This window comes from Ursus maritimus, unplaced genomic scaffold (genome assembly GCF_017311325.1).
Source record: "Ursus maritimus isolate PB19 unplaced genomic scaffold, ASM1731132v1 scaffold_23, whole genome shotgun sequence".
NCBI lineage: Eukaryota > Metazoa > Chordata > Mammalia > Carnivora > Ursidae > Ursus > Ursus maritimus.
This window is the reverse complement of record NW_024424786.1, coordinates 35,872,562-35,894,404: the sequence shown is the minus strand read 5'-3', so window position 1 is coordinate 35,894,404 and position 21,843 is coordinate 35,872,562. Positions and strand designations below refer to the sequence as shown.

Sequence of the window (21,843 nt, the reverse complement as noted above, 5' to 3'; positions counted from 1 at the left end):
GGGGAGAAGCATTAGCACATGCAAGGGTCCTGAGGCAGCGATAATTTGTCTGGTTTAGTGAACCACAGAAACAGTGATGTGGTTGGATGGATGCAAAGGAGTCAGCAATGGGGAAAAAGGAAAGAGGTAGCCAGAGGAAGGTAGCCACAAATCATGCGGAGACTTGAGGGCGACAGTTAGAAGTCTGGATTCCATCGTAAGTGTTATGGGAAATCACTAGAGGTTTTAAGGAGAGGGATATGCTGGCCTTTGTGTTGTAACAAGGTCACTCAACTATGATTCAGAGAACATACTAGAAGGAAAGAGGAGGCAGGGAGATGGTCAGGTGGTTCAGATGCCGTGAGAGGACTGGTAGCCCCAGAATCGAACTCACCCAGCTCCTTCTACCCCTCCTTCTTCTCTCCCTCAAAGATCAGTTATACGGAGATCTGGCTAGATGTGAGAAAAAAATACATGGTTCTCCTCTACAACAGGTTACTTTATCCGACTGGCTTTATACAAAATAAGTAGTTTCGATATTTCCGATTGCCCTCTCCATTTCCATGGTTGACCTATAAAAGATACTAATAGATCTGACAGTTGTTGGATACTTACTATGGGCACATTTTCTGCTAAGTGTGTCATGTGCACTATTACCCATGATTACCTCCGTTTTACAGACGGCGAAACTGGGGCTTTCAGAGTAAATAATTTGACCAAATTTAGGTATCTTTAAAAGACAGAAAGCTAGGAAAAAACCCAACGTGAAGGACTTCGAAGCTACACTCTAGACTACACATTTGCAATGAATACACTGGTGGTCCAAGTACGATACAGCGATCAGCAGAATCAGTGTCAGCTGGGAGCTTGGTACCAGTGCAGACTCCCAGGCCCCACCCCAGACCACTTAACGTGTAGAAGTTTTAAGTTAAAATTCCTTACATTCTCTAGGTGTAAAATCATATCATCTGAGACCAATTATTTTATTTTCTTGTCTGCATTATTTAGAACCTCCAAAAAGTGTTGATTAATCATGGCGATGACGGGTGTCCTGTCTAGCACCTGATATTTTGTGAACGTGGTTTAATTACTCCACCGTTTTAATGATGCCTGCTGTGAGATTTTAATATAGCCTTTTTCACATGAAGTATCAGGCTCTACAGAAGGAGTCAGCAAGTTTGCTCTGTAAGTCCCAGACAGTATAGGTTTTAAGCTTGGTGCACGTACAGCCTCCGTCACAACTGCTCGATTTTGCTGCAGGCATAGACAACAGGGGAATGAATAAGCATGGCTGCATGCCAATAAAACACTATTTATGAAAAACAAACAGCCCACAGATGTAACATGTAGCCCATAGTGTGCGGATTCCTGCTTTAGGGACAGCGTAGTTTGAATTTTGATGCTATCGCTCGCTAGCTACATCCCCTTGGGTAAGTTACTAGACATCTTGGTCCTCAGTTTCCTTATCTGAAAAATGAGGTTAACAGTAGCCCCTCCTAGGGGCGCCTGGGTGGCACAGCGGTTAAGCATCTGCCTTCGGCTCCGGGGGTGATCCCGGCGTTATGGGATCGAGCCCCACATCAGGCTCCTCCGCTATGAGCCTGCTTCTTCCTTTCCCACTCCCCCTGCTTGTGTTGCCTCTCTCGCTGGCTGTCTCTATCTCTGTCGAATAAATAAATAAAATCTTTAAAAAAAAAAAAACAGTAGCCCCTCCTTCATAATGTAATTATGCAGACTAAGGGATCCATGCGACGTACTTAGAAAAATTGCCTACGTCAGAAACAGCATTCAACAATAGAGGCAAAAGAGCAGAAACCTTTCCTGATTTATTCCCCATTGTACTCCCGGTTCCTGGCACACAGTAAGCACCCAATAAATATTCACAGAATAACTAAGAGCTAACTATAATATATTTAAATAGTTTATTTCTATTCTTATTTTATTCAGAGCTTTTCTAAAGAATCAGTTGAAGTCCATCAGATAACTTTTCAGCAGCTCTGAGCATAAATGTAGTATTTGCCTCTTCTCTTCAACATAACACGGGAAGTCCTAGCCAAAGTAATCAGGCAAGAAAAAGAAGGAAATGCTGCCGTTTGCGACAACATGAATGAACCTGGAGATTTTGCTAAGGGAAATAAGCCAAAGAAACACAAGTACGGAATCATATCCCTTATATGTGGACTCTAAAGAAAGTTGAACTCCTAGAAACACAAAGTAGAAGGTGGTTACCAAGGGTTGGGGAGTGGGGGTATCGGGGATACGTTGGCCAAAGGGTACAAGTTTCCAGTTATAAGATGAATAGCTTCTAGATACCTACTATACAACATAGTGACTACAGTTAATAATGTACTGTATCCTTGAAATTTTCTAAGTGAAGAGATATTAAGTATTCTCACCACATACACAAAAAGTAACTATATGAGGTGATGAATATATTATTTAGCTTGATTGTGGTAATCATTTCACAATGTATATATAGATTAAAAATCACATTATATATCTCAAATATATATAATTTTTATTTGTCAATTTTAGCTGGAACATGAAATATTGGGGATGAATATCTGGAAGTCAGGATAAATAAAATCAGTAGCTCTCAACATTCTCTGCACCACACAACTTTATGTGTTTTCTCTATGAACCTCATAGTCAAAATCTTAAAGCTAAGAAAAGGTCAGGTGACATGATAAATACTGCACATGCATTATCCCATTCAACCTCCACAACTACTCTATGAGAGAGGAGCTGTACTGTCATCCCCACTTTGCAGGTAAGGCAAGTAAGGCTTAGAAAATTTAATTAACTTACCCAAAGGCACACTCAGCCAGGGTCCAAGCCAAGGTTTAAATCCAAGTCTGTGTGAATTCAGACCCACTCTTTTAGCCACGCTTTTTTTTTTAAAGATTTTATTTATTTATTTGTGAGAGAGAGAGCACAAGCAGGGAAGAGAGGGAGAAGCAGGTTCCCCACTGAGCAGGGAGCCCGATGTGGGGCTCCATCCCAGGACCCTGGGATCATGACCTGAGCCGAAGGCAGACACTTAACCGACTGAGCCACACAGGTGTCCCTCTTTTAGCCATTCTTATATATATTGCCTCCAAACCCCATGTTTTGAAAATTACTACCTACCTAACTCTTTTTTTTAAAATAGGTTCCATGCCTAGCATAGAGCCCAACGTGGGGATCAAACTCATGACTATGAGATCAAGACCTGAGTCAAGATCAAGAGTTGGACACTTGGGGTGCCTGGGTGGCACAGCAGTTAAGCGTCTGCCTTCGGCTCAGGGCGTGATCCCGGCATTATGGGATCGAGCCCCACATCAGGCTCCTCCGCTATGAGCCTGCTTCTTCCTCTCCCACTCCCCCTGCTTGTGTTCCCTCTCTCGCTGGCTGTCTCTATCTCTGTACAATAAATAAATAAAATCTTAAAAAAAAAAAAGAGTTGGACACTTAATGGACTGAGCCACCCAGGTGCCCCCCCCAACTCTATCTTTTAAATAAATAAAAACATAAGTAATAATAACAATAATAATATAAAATCATCCCAGGAAAATGTATGACATATGTTAGGGTTTTTGAAATATTAAAATTACCTTGGAAACTCCATTAATAATCTCAAAGGGACTTTGAGATATGGGGATGGGAGATGGTAACTGTTAGATGACCTCTTAAATCCCTTTTCATTCCATAATTTCATGAATGACCTTTTTAAAAAGAAAAAAGCTGTAGATGGTCCCTAATTTCTCCAGGGAACACTGAAACAAAACCATGTCTTTGGATGAAATTGAATGAAGCATCAGCGTTCATTAATCTCAACAAATATTACCGTCAGGATTTGAATGGATCATACAAAATACCCAAGTTGGTGGTGAGTGAAGAGTTTGGTGTTGGATATATGAAATAGAAGATACTTAACAGTGATCCAACAGAAATGTCAAATAGACGTGAATATACCAGTCTGAAGTTCAGGGACAAGATTTGCTGGAAATAACACATTTGAGAATTATCAGCCTGTTGCTTGTATTTAAAGCCAAACAACTAAATTGAATCATTCGCAAAAAAAGTAAAAAGAAAAGAGGATCTAGGACTGCGAGCCAGCTGGAGTGGAAATTAGGAAAAGAGAAGAAGCCAGCAAAGTAGACGAAGAAGGAATATCAGAAATATAAAGTAAAATTAGGAGGAATTAATTTTCCATAAGTAAAGAGAGCAGGGGATATTGCAGAATACATCCTACCCCCTGAAAGAAAGAAAGAAAGAAAGAAAGAAAGAAAGAAAGAAAGAAAGAAAAGAAAGAAAGAAAGAGAAAGAAAGAAAGAAAGAAAGAAAGAAAGAAAGAAAGAAAGAAAGAAAGAAAGAAAGAATAATGCTGCATGTAGAAATTAACGTTTTAAAAACATGATTTCAAGGTAAATCAAGTGAAAATAATTTTTCTTACCCTCAACTGACCTCATCACTGAACTTATCAACAAGTTACTGATAATCCCCAGGGAAGATGTACCAGTGGAATAATCCTGATGCAATTTTAATTCTTAAGGAACACTGTATTTAATCTTGTTGCTTTATGCTTCCCAGGCAGACCCCACTCATCTCAGGGGACCAAGAATGTCCCTTTAGCCAGATTAGTTATGAATGTCCTTACCCGATGATAATTTTGAGTCTGAATGTCAGGGGAACTTCAAAGGTAGGTTTTAGGCTACAGGGATGTAGTGAGTAAAGCCCAGAGGTTACCTTACACGAAGAAGAAAAAGGCAGGACGGAACATGCCTTTAATCTAAGAGTTGATTAGATAGGAATCAGGTTGAGTTTCAGAAGTGTTTAACATAATGCCCTGAATCAATGAGATATGTGAATCTAGAAGTGGTCTGCATACCCGCCCAGGGGTGGTCTGCATACCTGCCCAGGGATACTCTGAGGACAGAAGGACCTAGGGGCAGACTCTGGGGTCCTCAGTGTTTAGCAAAGGATCCAAGTAAATCTGCAATGGGTTGCATTCCACACGAGCCCGTATAAGGTAAGAATCTCCTCCCAGACTCCAGATTTGAGAAGATTAGGAAAATCCCTGGCTTGTAACTAGGCCAAGCCTTGTGGTAGGCACTGGTCAGGGAAGAGAAACTAAGGATGGAACTTTTCACAGAAAGAGTCAAAGTCCAATTCCTGCTCAGAACCAATGTTTTATACCAGACGGTTTAAAGGGGACTCAAGAATGCATACTGTCAAATTCACGCTCTTCAGACTGATGAATGGCAAGGAGGAGGCTCTGTCTGAAATGGTCAAGGAATCATACTCTAGATCAGTTTAAGAGTCCAATGCTAACGAGCACTGAAACAAAAAGATGTCAGTACTTTTAAGGCTTTCTCCAGTTTAAAAATATCCATCATTCCAAACTTCAAACTCATAGAAGCTGAAGAATTAGGAAACATCTACTTCTATTATGAAAGGAATGACTAGAAGTTTCCTTCACATCAAGAATCCCCTTGATGCATATAAAAATAAGTCTAATTATATGCAATTTTTCAAAAAACATTATTCTAAAAAGAGAGATATGCCTGTGTACGAGTGCCCAATAAATATTGCCCACTGGTATGAAGTAGAAGAATAACTTTTTGTCAAATGCCTGAATATTTCATTTGAAATATTCAAAATATGTTTGTAAAAGTATTATGTTTAACCATGTGAAATTGCCTATATGCTACCATTATCGACTTTCAGAAACAAATTCCATATGATTCAACATGTTAGCAATAAAGCGATAGATACCACATTGGAGCTCCTTCCTGCCAGATGCTGCTGCCGGAAAGTTCTCACAGAAGTCTCTTCCAGAAAGTAAGGAACACTCTTCAGACACCTAATCTCTTCAGATGTATAGATGCATACAAAATTTAAATTTCATTTTATGAATGATATTTATGAATTCATAATTCATATATGAAATTCATATATACTCAAACATATAGAAAATGTTATTCAAGAATGTTTTGTAAGGACAAATATATCTTTTGTTTGGATACATCTGATGTCGGAACATTTTCTTTGAATAGGTATGAATAGACCTTACAGCTGGCATGAGTATCTCCAAAAGCCACAGACACCTGTGTTCCAAACGGGGCTTTTGCCCTGTGTATGGTGGTTAACGTTGTTCTTCCTTCTCTGTTCTTCCCACAATCAACACTCCCAAGTTAAGATTTTATCTTCCTATTCAGGTGAGTCCAGCTTTGTGCTAATAGATATGCCATGTACATCAATTAGGCCAAGTATACCTAAAGTCAACACATTGTATATAAACTCTCAACTAATTTATGAGATAGTGGCCATTCTTCATTCTGTTTACAGAGGGACTCTGTAATATAAGGTGACATAGAAAACTAAAAGTGGAACTGGATGTGACATAAAATCTTTCCCAGAAAATATTAGATAGACCTGCCAGGCATTCTACCCACTCAGCAATTTAAATCTGTTTCGGTCTCAAGTTAATGGAAGGAATCAATGAATCAATATATTTTATTGAGCAGTTAATATGTGCCAGGCATTCCAGTAGGTTCTCGTATGGACATCGTTTCATTTTCACCTCACAGCAGCCTTGTAAAGAAGTGAGGTGTTATTCTGAACAAATGGGATCTTAGGGAGGGCAACGGACTTAACAAGATCACAAAACTAGTAAGTAGCAAAGCTGGAATTTGAGTACACATCGTTTATTCCAACATAGCCTACTTTCTACCATCTTTCTTGGAAGCATCATCTCCCCCAACTTATATGCTTCTTTTATATATGCATTGTCCTAAGATTGTTTGGTTGTATAACGAAACTTAGTTAAAAGACCACGTTTTAACCACCTTTTCTCCCCTTGTTATAAATGTTGTCTACAATTTAAATTGAGTGAAACTGACAAGGGAGAATGCAAGTGTTTTAAACAGAACAAGAAGAAGGGAAAATCTGGCCAACAGCCTTGTCCCTGTGACTCCACAGAGGAGATGGCATCTCAATCATCTTTGCATCCCCTCAAGTACCTTGTATATTTAAATGATAAATTAAAAAAGGACCCACCCGTGCAACCTTGGGCAAGTCAGGCAATCTCTTTGGAAGCGATGGACGTGATAACCTGGCAGAGTTCTGATTTTGTGGGCATCTGTGACCTTCTGTGGCCACTAGTCAACTTGGACAGGAATTACATGAAGGACAAAGAACTCATGGAGCCATGTTCTTCATTGCATGATGGTAAACAGTCTCAGGAGATGATAAACCATGTTCCCAAAGACTAGCTATCCCATGGGCGTTTTCTCTGAGCCATACTTATCTTAGAAAATGTTGACTACTTCTTTAGTTGTTTTCTTTGGAATAGTAAGGGAGGAACTGTTCCAAATCAGGATTGTACGTTTGGGAAGTTCGGAAAATTATTTTTCATTGGGTAATAGCCAATTCGTGGTCTAAATCAGTACATCTAAAACTTTTCTACTTAAGTACTAATTAATCAGTAGGAGAGACAATTTATATTAAGGACTTGGTGAACAACCCCAAGAAAGAAATCTCTTGGAAATACTCTGTTTTTATCCCCCAAAATTCATGCAGAACTTCCTCTACGTATACATCTCCACTTTTTTTTATACGAAATAATTTTCAAAAAAATCTTCAAGTTAAAATTGGCCTTTTAAGAAAGCTGCACCATGTTGATCCTGCGACTTGATTTTGTCCTGGACACAGTTTTGTACCCTGTAGACTCTAGAATATACACATTCTGGTTTAGAACGCATGCCCAGATCCAAACAATCACCACCGTCACTCCAGATTTATATAAAGAACTGTCAGCAGAGCATTCAGTCATTGGTTTGCACAGTCCCCGACATTTGCTTCCATATTTTGGCATCATATAGAAGGAATATCTGAAAGTTCCAGACCATCTTTGAAACATGTCTAGTTGGTTTCTTCTTCGCAATAATGAAAGCACTTCATATAACCTAAAGTTGATATAGCTTCCAAATAGAACCTAACATATCTTCATCTTGTTGCAATGAAGAGATTGCAATGAGTGGGGAAATTTTCCATGAAGAAATGAAGAGAAGAGCTAATAGTACGCTGGATAATGTGGTACTCCAATTTCTTATTCAGAACCCTGGATTTCACAGTACTTCTCTACATTTGATTTCCTCTTCCCTTTTCTAGACCTTGTAATAAAATGAAGCCAATGCAGCCTATGCATTGCATTTAGACACAAGAGCTTTGAGGAGATCAGGTGGACTTATGCCCAAGAGGTTGAGTGGACTTCTGTGCCCAAGGAGGTGGTAACTGAGAAAAAAAAATGAACAGATGGTACCATTGGGACTTTTCATCTCTAGCTGTCCTTATGAAATGACTTATTCATTTGTATCACCTGCATAGGTTTGGTTCAACCCAAAACTCTTGTGTTCGTTTTGGGACTAGACTCTTGGCCACCAGAAGGCAGGACGTTAAAATTGTAGGCTCCTATGAAAACTCTTTGAGCATCACTCAGGACCCTAGGTCCTGGGTCGCAAAGGACCTTGTCTTTGTTCCCATGCTCTCTCTCATGTAGGATGAATTAAGCCACTCTCCCTCCATCTTCACCGAAATAGCATAGTTTTTAACCAAACCCTTTCTCCCTGCTACTTATAAAAGAAAGAAGGGGGGGCACCTGGATGGCACAGTCGGTTAAGCATTCGACTCTTGGTTTTGGCTCAGGTGGTGATCTTCGGGTCATGATCTCGGGGTCGTGAGATAGAGCCCCGCATGGGGATCCATGCTCAGTGTGGCGTCTGCTAAGATTCTCTCCCTCTCCCTCTGTCCCTCCCGCTCATGCTCTCGCTCTCTTTCAAATAAATCTTTAAAAAATAAAAGAAACGAGGGAGATTCTGTTGCATTGTTAGGGGCAGCATTTACTAGATAAAACAATAGTCTCGATTGTAATTATGCCTCTCTTAAGTCTGAAAATAATGTAATCTAACATTTTTGGTCTCAGATCTTAGGTGCTCTTTTTACCATAGACCATCTAGAGTTCTACATACAGCTGAAATATCATCAAACAACAAAGCCACTTAGGAAATATTAAATAGTATAGAGAGAGGCAGTATAGTATGAACCTAGATTAAGCATAAGAGTTCTATGGTCAAGTAGACTGTGCTCAAATCCTGGCTCTACCACTTTCTACCTGTGTGACTTCAAAACATTTCCTAACCTCTTTAAGCCTGTGTCTTCATCTGTAAAATGGTGTGATAATAGCACAGGCTTCCAAAGTAGTTTTGTGGAATAAGTGAACAAATGCACATAAATCATTTTTCACCATGCCTAGCACTTAACATGGAATAAATGACAATTTGTCATAAGAGACCCTGTCCTCAGGGAACCTAGAATATAATTTGGGACAGAACCAATAGACACAGTAGAAGACAGTGTAATAGCATTAAAATCATAACACTGAGCAACACAGAATTTCGGAGAAAGGAGAGAGAGATTTAAACTGGAGTGGTCTGGGAAGACATCATAAAAGAACATGACCTAGAATTTGAAAGCTGGGCAGGGTTTGGATGAGGCAAAAGAGAGAAGATGAGATTTCTAACTGGACAGAGAACAGAAGTATGTGAAACAGGAAGGAGAATGATGGGGAAAAGGCCAATGAATGAGTAGACCATATGGTACACGACAGGGATAATTGGGGCCACAGTGGGATTAGGTTCAAACAGTCAGGTCCAAGAAAGGCTGGAATAAGTAGCAGAGGAGCACGAAGGTTGTCGCGTAAGCAACAGGAAGGCACTAAAGCAGATGGATGATGTGATCATGGAGAGCAGGACAGACGATGAAGGGAAGAGGAAGGAAAACGGGAGAAGAGATAGGAGGCTATCACAAGAACCCAAACGTAAGATAACAACAGATAGGACTGACTGGGGCAGTGGGAAAGGACCAAAGCAATATATATGAGAAATTTTTGTAGGAAAAATGATCAGTATTTAGGAACAAATTGGGTAAAGGAGAGGCAGCGGGTAAGTCAATCACATCTCTCAGTGTTGACTTAAATGGCAGTTTGTGCTGCTTTATCAGTGTAGCAATTCTATAGTTCTCTTTAAGTTATAACATCCATCAAATGAAACTTTCCTGGGACGTTTGTGTTTCAAGTTTCACATAATGAATCAAAATCCTATTTTATCTATTTTGCAACTTTGAACTTTAAATTGACTTTACTCATTAATTCATTTAGCAAATACCCCTTGGAAAGCTTTTTATATTGGGCACTGTGCTAGGCACTGAAATCAAAGCAAAGAGCATCCAAATCCCCACCACTGAGGATTTCTCGGGCTTCGGTACTTGAGGGTAGAGGAGGAAAGGTGAGGGGTGGCAAACGTGTAAATTATAACATTCCCAGATCTGCACTGACATGCAAGTGTGCACGTAATCGCTGAGGTACCTCAAAAAGTGCTCTAACGCCGAACAGGGGGGTGCAAATACATCATATTGTATGGGAGGTGCCTAGAGACGCAGGTCATCTTTCCTTTTTCCAGATCAAATACACTACCCATGGAAGGAATCAATAAAACTGCAAAGATACAGTTCTTCTTTCGTCCATTCTCAGCTGACCCTGAGATCCAGGTGGGGATTTTTGTGGCCTTCCTGGTGATGTACTTGACCAGCCTCAGTGGAAACACCACAGTTGCGGTCCTTGTCCAGACCAACCACTCCCTCCACGTCCCCATGTACTTCTTCCTGGCTAACCTGGCCGTTCTGGAAATCTTCTATACGTCTGCCATTGCCCCACTGGCCTTGGCAAACCTCCTTTCAATGGGCAAAACTCCTGTTTCCATCCCTGGATGTGGGACCCAGATGTTTTTCTTCGTCTTCTTGGGTGGAGCTGATTGTGTCCTGCTTGCGGTCATGGCTTATGACCGGTTCGTGGCAATCTGTTACCCTCTAAGATACACCCGCATCATGAGCTGGCCCTTGTGTGTGGAGCTGATGGTAGGGTCCCTGGCGCTGGGGTTCCTGCTGTCGCTGCCACTGACTATTTTAATCTTCCATCTCCCATTCTGCAACAACAACGAGATCTACCACTTCTACTGCGACATGCCTGCAGTCATGCGCCTGGCCTGTGCAGACACACACGTTCACGAGACTGCCCTGTACCTCATCAGCTTCGTCGTCCTAAGCATCCCCCTCTCATTAATCTCCATCTCCTATGTCTTCATCGTGGCAGCCATTTTACGGATCCGGTCGGCGGAAGGACGCCACCGAGCCTTCTCCACCTGCTCCTCTCACATCTTAGTGGTCCTCCTGCAGTACGGCTGCACCAGCTTCATATACTTGTCCCCCAGTTCCAGCTACTCTCCTGAGATGGGCCGGGTGGTGTCCGTGGTCTACACCTTCATCACTCCCATTCTAAACCCCCTGATCTACAGTATAAGGAACAAGGAACTGAAAGATGCCCTAAGGAGGGCACTGAGGAAATTCTAGGTAGGATGATCCCATGACTTGTCGAAATCGGATGCTTGAGAGTGAACGGGGATGCTGTTAATAACTATGCTGGGACAGCACGAGCCAGGAATGTCCTCAGCAAACTGAGGCATGGCGCACTATTCTAGGATGACTGGAGGAGACGAATGCTACTGTGTAATTGAAATAAAGCTGTATCATGGAGGGCAGCCTGATGCCCTGAGCATGGATGGAGGAGAATCACCCGCTATATACTAGCACTTTATATGGGTTATCTTACTTAGCCCATAGAAAATACCATAGTCTTCATGTTTTAGAAAAGGAAACCAAAATAACTTTAAAAAGATATATCCAGGATGAGAACACAAGTATTTAAAAATCTCAGGGCACCTAAGTGGCTCAGTTATTTGAGCGTCTGACTCTTGATTTTGGCTCAGGTCATGATCTCAGGGTGATGAGACTGAGCCCGCAACATGGAGCCTGCTTAAGATTCTCCCTCTCCCTCTCTCTGTACCTCCCCTCCCTCCCTCTATCTCTCCCTCTCTAAATAAAATAAATAATAAATAAATTTTTAAAAAATCCAAAGACTAAGCTATCTTCAATAATATTGGTCAAGGAGGCCCTGAATGGGGGGGGGGGGGGAGACAGAGAGGAGGATTTGCAGTTGGCCAAAGGAAGGGAGACTTTTTCTTTTTTCTTTTCTCTTTTATTTTCTTTTTTACATGTTTTTGTTTTGTTAACCAAAATGAAAAATTCTGTTCTTAACTCTTAAAGAGCACCCCAGCAATAAAAAGGGTAATAATAATGGAGGAAAATGTTATTTAATGTAATAAGTGAAAATATGGGGAAAGAAGTGGGCCTCGTTGAATCTTGACTCCTCACGAATCCCTTCTACAGCATGTCAGTTTTTCAGACTCTTCTTGAGCTTCCAAGGAGAGAGATCATTCACTTGTAAGACACCACATTCCTTGCTGGACAACTCCGGTTGTTAAAGTCCCACACACCTGTTCGAGCTAAAGTCCATCTACAAGCAACTTCTTCCCACTGATCCTATTTTGACCCTCTAGAGCTTTCTTCTCCCTGACAGTTCCCTCAGGTATTGGCGCAGATTTTGTATCTTCTTTAAGTCTTTAGCCCTCTTTTCTCTAGAGCGAATTCTCTAGAGCAAATACTTAGAACATTATTAAGTTTTCTCTTCAGGAGATCATATTTAAATGCTCTCACACCAGTCACCTTCTACATTTTCCTAACTCCATATCGTTCTACAGATTTTCACCCAGAAATAAACACAATGCACTGGGCATATTTTGTTCTGGGGAGCTGTTACTTTTCATGACCTATGGACTACGTTTCTATCAATTCACCTTGATCACTTCAGCCTCTCATAAATTTGGTATCAGATAAAATCTCTGTATCATTTCATTTGACTTTCAATTCTGCCTGGCCACAATTTATTTTACTAACATACATGTAAGACTTTTTTTTTTTTTTAGAGTGAGGGCCCATGCATGAGTGGGGCTGGGCGCAGAAGGGCAGAGGGAGAGGGAGAGAGAGAATCATAAGCAGGCTTCACACCCGGTGCAGAGCCCAACACAGGGCTCAATCTCACGACCCTGAGATCATGACCTGAGCCAAAATCAAGAGTCCGAGACTTAACCAACTGAGCCACCCAGGCGCCCCTGTAGGACTTTTCATTTAACACTGATATATTGGGTTTTTTTTTATTGATTTGGGATAAATGATCCAAACTGCCACAGTTATCTACAGGATTTTATTCATCATAGTTTTGGGGCATGATTAAAATTACAATCACATTTCATTTCCTTTGTCCAAATCATTAACCAATATTCAAACTAGAATACAGCAAGTGCGTATCTATGGTAGTCCTCCAGGAATTGTTGTCCAACTAGCTAGAAATATGCTCAGTTAATACCATCGGTGGTACACTGTCACAATTATGACCTCCCCCAAGTGGATCCATCCCTCTGGGTGTCCCCCTTCCCCCATGGCTATGTGACTTGCTTTGGCCAATGGGACATTAGCAAATATATTGCAAGCAGAGGCTTAAACTTACCCTTCGGTGTCTGTCCCCTCTTGCTGCCTTGTGACTGCCACATGAAGAAGTCGGGGCTAGGATGACACCTAGAAATAGGCCATCAAGAAGGTTCCCTTGACCAACTGCAGCTGAGCTGCCAGATGCTTGCAGTCACATTAGTGACTCCAACAGAACTGCCCAGCCCAACTAGCCTAAAATGCTGACCCACAGAAACGTGGGCAAATAAAATGATTGATACTGTGAGTCATTAAGTTTGAAATGGTATATTTTGCATCAAAAGATAACCAATTCACCATCCAATCTGTAATAAACCATCTTTCCAAGAAGAATATCATGGAAAGCCTATCAAATCTTTTCATATGACCAAGATACACTACAATACTGATATAAATCTAACCATTGAAAAGCCTTATGTTAAAAGGAAAGTATTTTTGGCATGATTGATCTTGGATCACTTTAGACGGGCTCTTCTTAGTAATCACCAGGCTTTTCAAAATGCCTATGAATTATCTAGTCAATCACGCGTTTCCAGAATTTTACTAGGGATTCGCATTGAGATGGCTATCTTACTCTTTTGAAACCCACCAGTAGTTCATAAATTTCTTTTATATCTTCATCTTAATGGGAAAAGAAACAATAGTTGTGAGTGCCCTCGGAAGGGAGAGTATGCCGTTCATCTTTGAATTCCCAGCATCTAGTGCAGTGGCTAGACTTTATTTATTAGACTCTGCTGATTTACTATCAAGAGATAAATTACATCTAGAGAGGGTGTCTTGCTGCTCATAAAAACTGTATGTTCTTAAACAAAGGGATTGTGTTCTACCCTTTGGCTACGATTTGTATCCTTTGCTGCTCCTTTAGCAGTGGTGGTACTCCATAAATATTTGTGGAATTGAACAGGACTCCCTTCGGAGATAATTCTTTTCTGGTTTCCAGATTTTTTTAATGTTACTGATAAATGTACATTCTTATTAAAAACTTTTTTGAAACATGTATGGCTATTACTATTTTTTAATGTTTTATTTGATTCTATATCTATAAGTCTTATGTTCCCTAAGACTTACAGATAATAAAAAATACAAATGGAAACTATAAAATGTCCGTTTGAAGGAAGTGGGTAGCTATTATTACTGCATATTAAAAGAACATCATAGACTTTGCTATATTTAACCCAATTTTAGCAAGAATATTTTTAAACTGCCATCATTCATAGAAAAATTTTGAGAATTTGTAACTTCCATTTGCTGCAGAGTGGATGCTATTGATGCTATTGCTCTTTACTCCAAAAATAAAGAGCTGAAGGGACAGGCATACTATGCAATCACACCCAGAAGAAAGTCCCAAACAGCCTCTCATGTTTCTTTCATCCTTTTACAGTGTTGTAGTGTTTGGAAGCAGAGGAAAGAGGATAATGAAGAAAAGATGAGGGGTACTGGGTGGGTCAGTCGGTTAAGCATCTGCCTTCGGCTCAGGTCATGATCCCAGGGTCCTGGGATCGAGCCCCTCATCAGGCTCCCTGCTCAGCCTGCTTCTCCATCTACCTCTGCCACTCCCCCTGCTTGTGCTCTCTCTCTCTCTTTCTCTCTCTCAGATAAATAAAATCTTTAAAAAAAAAAAAAAGGTGAGTAGGAAGACACTAGAAAAGCAAATCAGGTGAGGACATGGGGATAGGGCTGACAGAGGAAAGCAGGATGTCTGAGGAACCTGTGGGGGTGTGAAAGATAAGAGGAGTTACGAGTTATGGCAACAGGCAGCAGGGAGTGGGTGGGGCAGCAGAGAATCTACCATGCTTCTCTGGAAGAAGCATCACGGGACGGAGATCCAGGAGACATGGAGACATGGTTTCTAGGAGTGGTAAGCTGGGAAAGTCACTTTCATCCTTCAAGGCTTCGTCCCAGTATCTAGAAAAAAAAGGGGATTAAACTTGTTAATATCTAAGATATCCGAAAGCACTGACTTTGATTCATTAATTCTCTTGTGTTCTATTCACTTCTATCAACGCACAGGCCGTTTCTCCTCACCTTGGACAGGCTTCTGTGGTGCTTTTACCCCATGGTAATAGATTTTTAGCTGCTTCTCAATCAGGAAGTGAAAATGAGACACATGGGCATGACCAAATGGGAAAGCAGGTACCCTTGTCTTCTCCCAAATAGGAGAAAGTCCAAGGGCTGGAGTTCTGTGGGCCTCTGACTTGGGAAACACCCCCCCCAAGGCGGTTTCATTCTGAGGCCTTTAAAAGTCAGATGTTGCCGTATGACCTTCTCATTATTTGAAAAGCAATGAGTGGTCACTTCACAGCACAGGTACTAAAACTGGAACGATACGGAGATTAGCACGGTGCCTGAACAAGGATGACATGCAAATTCATGAAGGTTTCTGTATTTTTAAAAACAAAAGACTGAACTCATAGACACAGAGAATGTTTTCATTATTGCCAGTGGGGGGGGGTGGGCAAAAAGGCTGAAGTGGGTTAAAAGGTATAAACTTCTGGTTATGGAATAAAGAAGTCCTGGAGATGTAATGAACCACATGGTGACCGTAGTTAACAATACTGTCTTGCGCATTTGATAGTCGCTAAGAGAAGAGATCTTAAAAGTTCTCATCACAAGAAAAAACCTTGTAACTGTGGTGACAGATGTTAACTAGACTTGTTGTGATGATCATTTTATAATATATATACAAATATCAAATCATTATGTCATACACCTGAAACTAATATGTTATATGTCAATTATATCTCAATAAAAAATATGTAAAAAAAATTAAAAGACTTGAGCATGATAGCCTTGGGAACAGCAGGTAACTGGCTATGGGTCTGTGTGTCTGTATGTGTGTTAATTCTAAATTAAAATCTTGAATCTTCTCCATGTGTTTGACTGATGGGGACAACTTTCTGGTCTTTAATTTGTCAGTCCAGTTAGACAGCCCTCCTCCCCAGGGTACGGTACCAGGCCTTTGCCGTTTGAGGTCGGTGTGCAGCTCCAGAGAATCTGGCAACGTGGTGTGCACACAATCTGTTTCATCCACCATCTGGTGAGTCTTCTTATACTTAAGGACCTAAAAACCTACAAACTCCCAGAATCCCTAGCACTTCAAGATGCGTTTAGTTTCCACCAATCAGATGCGCTCCCTCAAGACATGAATTAAAACTGAGTAACCCATAGAAAGAGGCACCTGTAGTGTGAGGCATCTGTTTTCTGCTGGAAGTTCAGCAGATGAGGTGTGGTTCCGAAGGCAAAAACCCCGTCAGTGGGGACTCCTTGATTCCCCAGACGCTCTCGGGTGAATGTGGCCATTCCTCTTCCGACCAAGTCTGTGCTATGGAGTCTTCTTAGAGTCCCAGCCTAGGCCTCCTTCTCCATCCTGTCCATGATTTGGAAAGCATCCATTGCACTGAATACCATCATTCCTGCTTAAAATCAGGAGGATAATTGAAACTTAAGTGATACACCACCATTCTTTTCTATTACATCTCTTTTAAAGTAATGTATTTTTTTATTGAGCTTTATCAGCAACACTTTATCTAAATAGTCTTTCCTGACCACCCACCCCACACCCACGCCAGGACAAGTGACCGCACTGTCCCCTGTGTCCCCTCTGTACCTTGTGTATAAGCCCATCACAGCATCTGTGATACCTATAGTGCCCTTAGTTATCTCCCTCACTACCACTGTGACCTGTTACGTTGACGCCTAGAGATCTCAAAAATATTGAATTGATTTATGAATCACTAATTTACAGCCATGCATTCAGGGCCACCTCAGTTTTTGCCTCCACCGTGAAGCGTTGTGTGACTTTTCTTGCCCCTCCCTCCTCCACGATAATATCCCTTTCAAGGGACAGTCTCGCATTGGACCTTACTCACATTTCACGCCCTCGTGTTTTATCTCCCAAGTCAGATGCTGATGTCATTGATGGTAGACACCACACCTAATATGTCTTCATATATCTCATACAACTCACCACAGTAAATAGGGGGCAGTCAAAAAAATCATCTGGAGGACTACAGGTTAAATAACCTAATGGAAGAAATTGAAAACATCAGTCAAAGCACTGAAATACTTCAAAGACTAACAGAGACAATATAAAGTACTGTCCTTCTTAGCTGTCCACCACTGTTCTTCATGAAACATGAAGGATGACACACTATGCCCAGGGTCTACCAGCCAATTATTCTTTTGTGATTTCAGGATTCCCAGCCCCTGTGTCATATCCTTGCTTTCAGTGATCCCAGGAGGTGGGGAGGATCCCAGCTGTGCACAGAGACTTTCTTTACCCGTAGTAGCTAGGTGCTTCTGCTTCAGTGACAACATCTCAATAGCGAAAGTCTGAGTCTCCCATGGTATACACCCATGATAATATGTATATCTTTCAGTTGACTCAATTAAGAGATGAAGAGAAGTGAGGAACTTCCCAGCATGAACAGCAAATGCATGTTAGCACCCTTATTTACACACCTTCCAAGAAGAAACTCCAGGCTATCCTTCACAGGATGTTTGGGGAAATTATTCTTTTTATTATAGAAGGAAGGAAGGGAGGGAGGAAGGAAGGGAGGAAGGAAGGGAGGAAGGAAAGAGGGAAGGAAGGAAGGAAGGAAGGAAGGAAGGAAGGAAGGAAGGAAGGAAGGAAAGAAGGAAAGAAGGAGAGAGGGAGGGAGGAGGGAAGGAGGGAGGGAAGGAAGGAAGGAAAGAAAGAAGGAAGGAAAGAAGGAAGGAAAGAAGGAGAGAGGGAGGGGGGAAGGAAGGAAGGAAGGAAGGAAGGAAGGAAGGAAGGAAGGAAGGAAAGAAGGAAAGAAGGAGAGAGGGAGGGAGGAGGGAAGGAGGGAGGGAAGGAAGGAAGGAAGGAAGGAAGGAAGGAAGGAAGGAAGGAAGGAAGGAGAGAGGGAGGGGGGAAGGAAGGAAGGAAGGAAGGAAGGAAGGAAAGAAGGCTACCACTCTTTAGAGAAAGCATGTAGTATGGTTTATTTATAACGTAAAGTAATGAGTTAGTTCTGCTCCAGTTGCAATGATCCTTCAAGTCTTGGCAACAATCACCAATAATTCCTTCCTTCATTCATTCAACAGCTATTTATTGAACATCTACTATGTGTAGCAACCTCCAACATAGTGGGAATGCAACAGACTGAACAGAGATCTTTGCCCTTGCGAAGTGTACAATCTAATGGGAGAGACAGACAGTAAACAAACGAAAAAAGATCATAATAGACTACAACGGTTGCTATGAAGGCAGTAACCATAGTGACACAATAGGAAGTAACCAAGCGGGGAATATCTACTTTAGGTAAGATTGAGTGTATGCACACTACACTCAATTTCCCCCATTGTTAACATGACTCTAGTACGTTTGTCTTAACTAATTCTCCAACATTGACCTATTATTACTAACTAAAGCTCATACTTTATTCAGATTACCTTATTTTTTACCTAATGCTCTTTTTCTGTTCAAGGATCCCATCAAAGATCCCACGCTACATTCAGTCATCACGTCTCTTTAGGTCCTTCTTGGCTGTGGTTTCTTAGACTTTCCTTATTTTCATAACTGTAGCAGTTTGAGAAGTCCCGGTCAGGTATTTTGTAGTGTTTTGTAGAATTCGTCCTTCAAATTGAATTTGTCTGATGCTTAGACAAGGAGTTACAGGTTTTTGGAAGAAAGACACAGAGGTAAACTGTCGTTCTCATCACATTGTATCAAGGGTACATACTATACACATGATTTCACTGTTGGTTGACTTTGATCACGTGGCAGCAGCAGTATTTGTCAGGTTTCCCCAGGGTATACTTACTCTCTCTTCTCCTTTCCATATTGTATTCTTTGGAAGGAAGTCACCATATTCAGCCCACACTTACAGAGTAGGGAGTCATGTTCCCCCAAGTGAGGGGGTAATATCTACATAAATTATTTGGAATTATATTGTATGGGAGATTTGTCTATGCTCCCTCATTTAAATTTTTGTTACATATTTATACCAACATGTAATCATGAATAGGTTATAATTCATTGCTTTATTTTTTAGACTGTGAATATTTTTATTTATTACAGATAAGAAGAGAAGAAAGATGAAAGTAATGAAGGAATGGAGCAATGGGGGAGATAGGAAGCAAGCAAAGAGAAGAAATGAATCATCACAAGACTTCCTTTTCTTGGCTTGGTCTTTTTTTTTTTAAGATTTTATTTATTCCTTTGAGACAGAGACAGCGAACATGAGCAGGCGGGAGAAGCAGAGGGAGAGGGAGAAGCAGAATCCCCACTGAGCCAGGAGCCCAACGCGAAGCCAATCCCAGAACCGGAAGACCATGACCTGAGCCAAAGACAAATGCTTAACCGACTGAGCCACCCAGGCACCCCTTGGCTTGGTCTTTTAAACATACAACCAAGTCAGAGAAGAGATGTGCGTCAAAAATTAGATCAACAATTCAGGCCCTGAGTGCCTCCCATCTTTCTTCTAACTTCAACCCATACCCAACATCAGATATTAGTTGAGGTCCTGAGACCTAAAGATGGAAAAGTCATGCTCTTCTCTCTAAGTAGCTCACAGTCTAGAGGGGGTAACAATCATGTCAACAAACCACCACGATTTGCTGCAACGAAGGCTAAGAGTGAAGAGCTAAGAGCTATGGGGTGGGGGGTGGATTGAAGCCTGGGGTAACCGACCAAGCCTTCACAGTTGTGGTACTGGAGCATGGGAGGAGATGAGCTAGAGTTTCCTAGGATAAGAACTGAAGAGGAGCACCAGAGAGAGAGAGCGAGGCTGACATTTGGACTTCCATGAGGGGCTAAAAGCATTGTTTATTTTATCATCAGGAAAGACAGTATATTTATTTTTCCAAGGTATCAAGAACCTGAGGAATAAACTAATCAAGATACGATAATCAATCATGGCTCTGTAAGACATGAGAAAGAGGAATAAGAATATAAAATAGTGCAGTCTTAAAAATGAGTTGTGCCAATGCATGAAACAAGAAAATATCTCTCAACTATTGACCCCAGTATTTGGGACCTGGTACCCTTTATTTAGATGTGTGTGGCTTCTTTGTTTACAGTTACTGTCTGAGTTCTCTTTGCTAGAGTTAACTTAAACAAATTCAACTTTATTCCTGAGTCTGATGATTATGCCTTAAGGTCACACAGTGTCATTTGAGAATTATTATATCATGCCCACATATATATCCCTAAAGGTCCTAACTTCATTTAATAAGGCCCAGGGCAATGAATCTGGGGAGCAGATAATTATTGAGCTGAAGCCCTGGTCTCCTGACAAATCTCTTGCTCCAGTGTCAACATTCAAAACTCCAGCTTTCATTTCTGGTTCTTGTCCAGGTTTTGAAACTAATTATTTCTTTTGTTCCCTACTTTCTTAATACCTATGGGCTTTGATTATTCCCTTTACCAGCTTCCTTCATTAAGATGAATGAAAACAGACAATGCTACACTTCCAGATGACTTACCCTTTTGAACATCAAACAGAGACTTCGCTATATACAGAACTTTTTCGTATATAAAGCTGTTCCAAGAATATTACCATTTTTATCCTTTTAATAGAATCTCTAATAAGCTGACATTATAATACCCATTTGTGAGATTGAGAAATGGAGCATCAAGATAGCTAAGGCATTTGCCCAAGGTCACCTAGCTAGGAAGGGACAAAAGCAAAACTTCAACTTAAATGGTTTGATTAAGTCCAGCTCACATGGAAGGCAGCATAAGAGTTTCCAAAATGATCTGTTTGCATATACAGCATGGCTCTAAATATCAAACCCATGATCTACTCTGCCATCTGCTTTATTAAAACTTGGCTTCCACATTTTAATTGGTCCATTTCCTCTCACCAAATCTGCACACAGTACAGAATATTAACCTAGAGAGACAGTAAACAAATCAATCTAATGACGGCAAGCAAATGCTGGCATTATGCCTTCTCTGAAAAATTACTTTTCAGTTCCAAAATTGTGCATTAGTCATTTGGCCAACAATTATTTGTGATATATAGAGGGCCCTTAGAGATCATCTAACACAGCTTCCTAATTTTTGCAACAACGACAACCCAAAAAAAAGTAGGAAGGACTCTCAGAAGGTGACCAGGCCAGTAAGGGGGCAACGCCGGACCTAGAACCCGGGCCAAGCTGGTTATCAGCCCAGTGCTCTTTCCAACTGACCTCAAGAAACTAAAGAACATGACAATTTCCCACAGCCTGCTGTCTAGAACATGATATTACGGTTATCAACCTTCAGGTTCTAGCTAGGAATTTGGTCTCAGAAATAATAATATTTTTCAATTGTACAGCAAATTTCCATTTACAGAATGTCCTCACATGTACTTGATCCTCAAGATCAAAATGTTCCTAGCTTATCATTATATTATATATAATATATTATATATGTATATT

At 40.9% G+C, this 21,843-nt stretch overlaps 1 protein-coding gene, 1 long non-coding RNA gene and 1 other non-coding gene across 8 annotated transcripts in view; 2 read left to right on the top strand and 1 right to left on the bottom strand.

Moving 5' to 3' along the window:
* LOC121104773 overlaps nt 1–19,662 on the bottom strand; it is a 24,311-nt gene extending 4,649 nt beyond the window's left edge. Inside the window, exons 1-6 of one of the 6 annotated variants that reach the window (XR_005837123.1) lie at nt 18,883–19,662; nt 17,325–17,478; nt 16,634–16,868; nt 15,245–15,360; nt 13,478–13,545; nt 7,551–8,256 (exon numbers count right to left, since the gene is read on the bottom strand). This is a non-coding gene — a long non-coding RNA (uncharacterized LOC121104773). Of the gene's footprint in view, nt 1–7,550; nt 8,257–12,105; nt 12,329–13,159; nt 13,546–15,244; nt 15,361–16,633; nt 16,872–17,324; nt 17,479–18,870 lie in introns of those variants that run through there. The other 5 variants (XR_005837121.1, XR_005837122.1, XR_005837120.1 and 2 more) reach the window with 5 other exon arrangements.
* On the top strand, nt 9,987–11,495 carry LOC103666158 (olfactory receptor 10V1). Its single transcript, XM_008694184.2, has one exon. The coding sequence runs from the start codon at nt 10,495–10,497 to the stop codon at nt 11,422–11,424; it is 930 nt and encodes a 309-aa protein (XP_008692406.2). The 5' UTR covers nt 9,987–10,494; the 3' UTR covers nt 11,425–11,495.
* On the top strand, nt 15,743–15,845 carry LOC121104845. Its single transcript, XR_005837221.1, has one exon. It is a non-coding gene; the product is annotated as a U6 spliceosomal RNA (small nuclear RNA).
* Nucleotides 19,663–21,843: the final 2,181 nt, after the last annotated feature.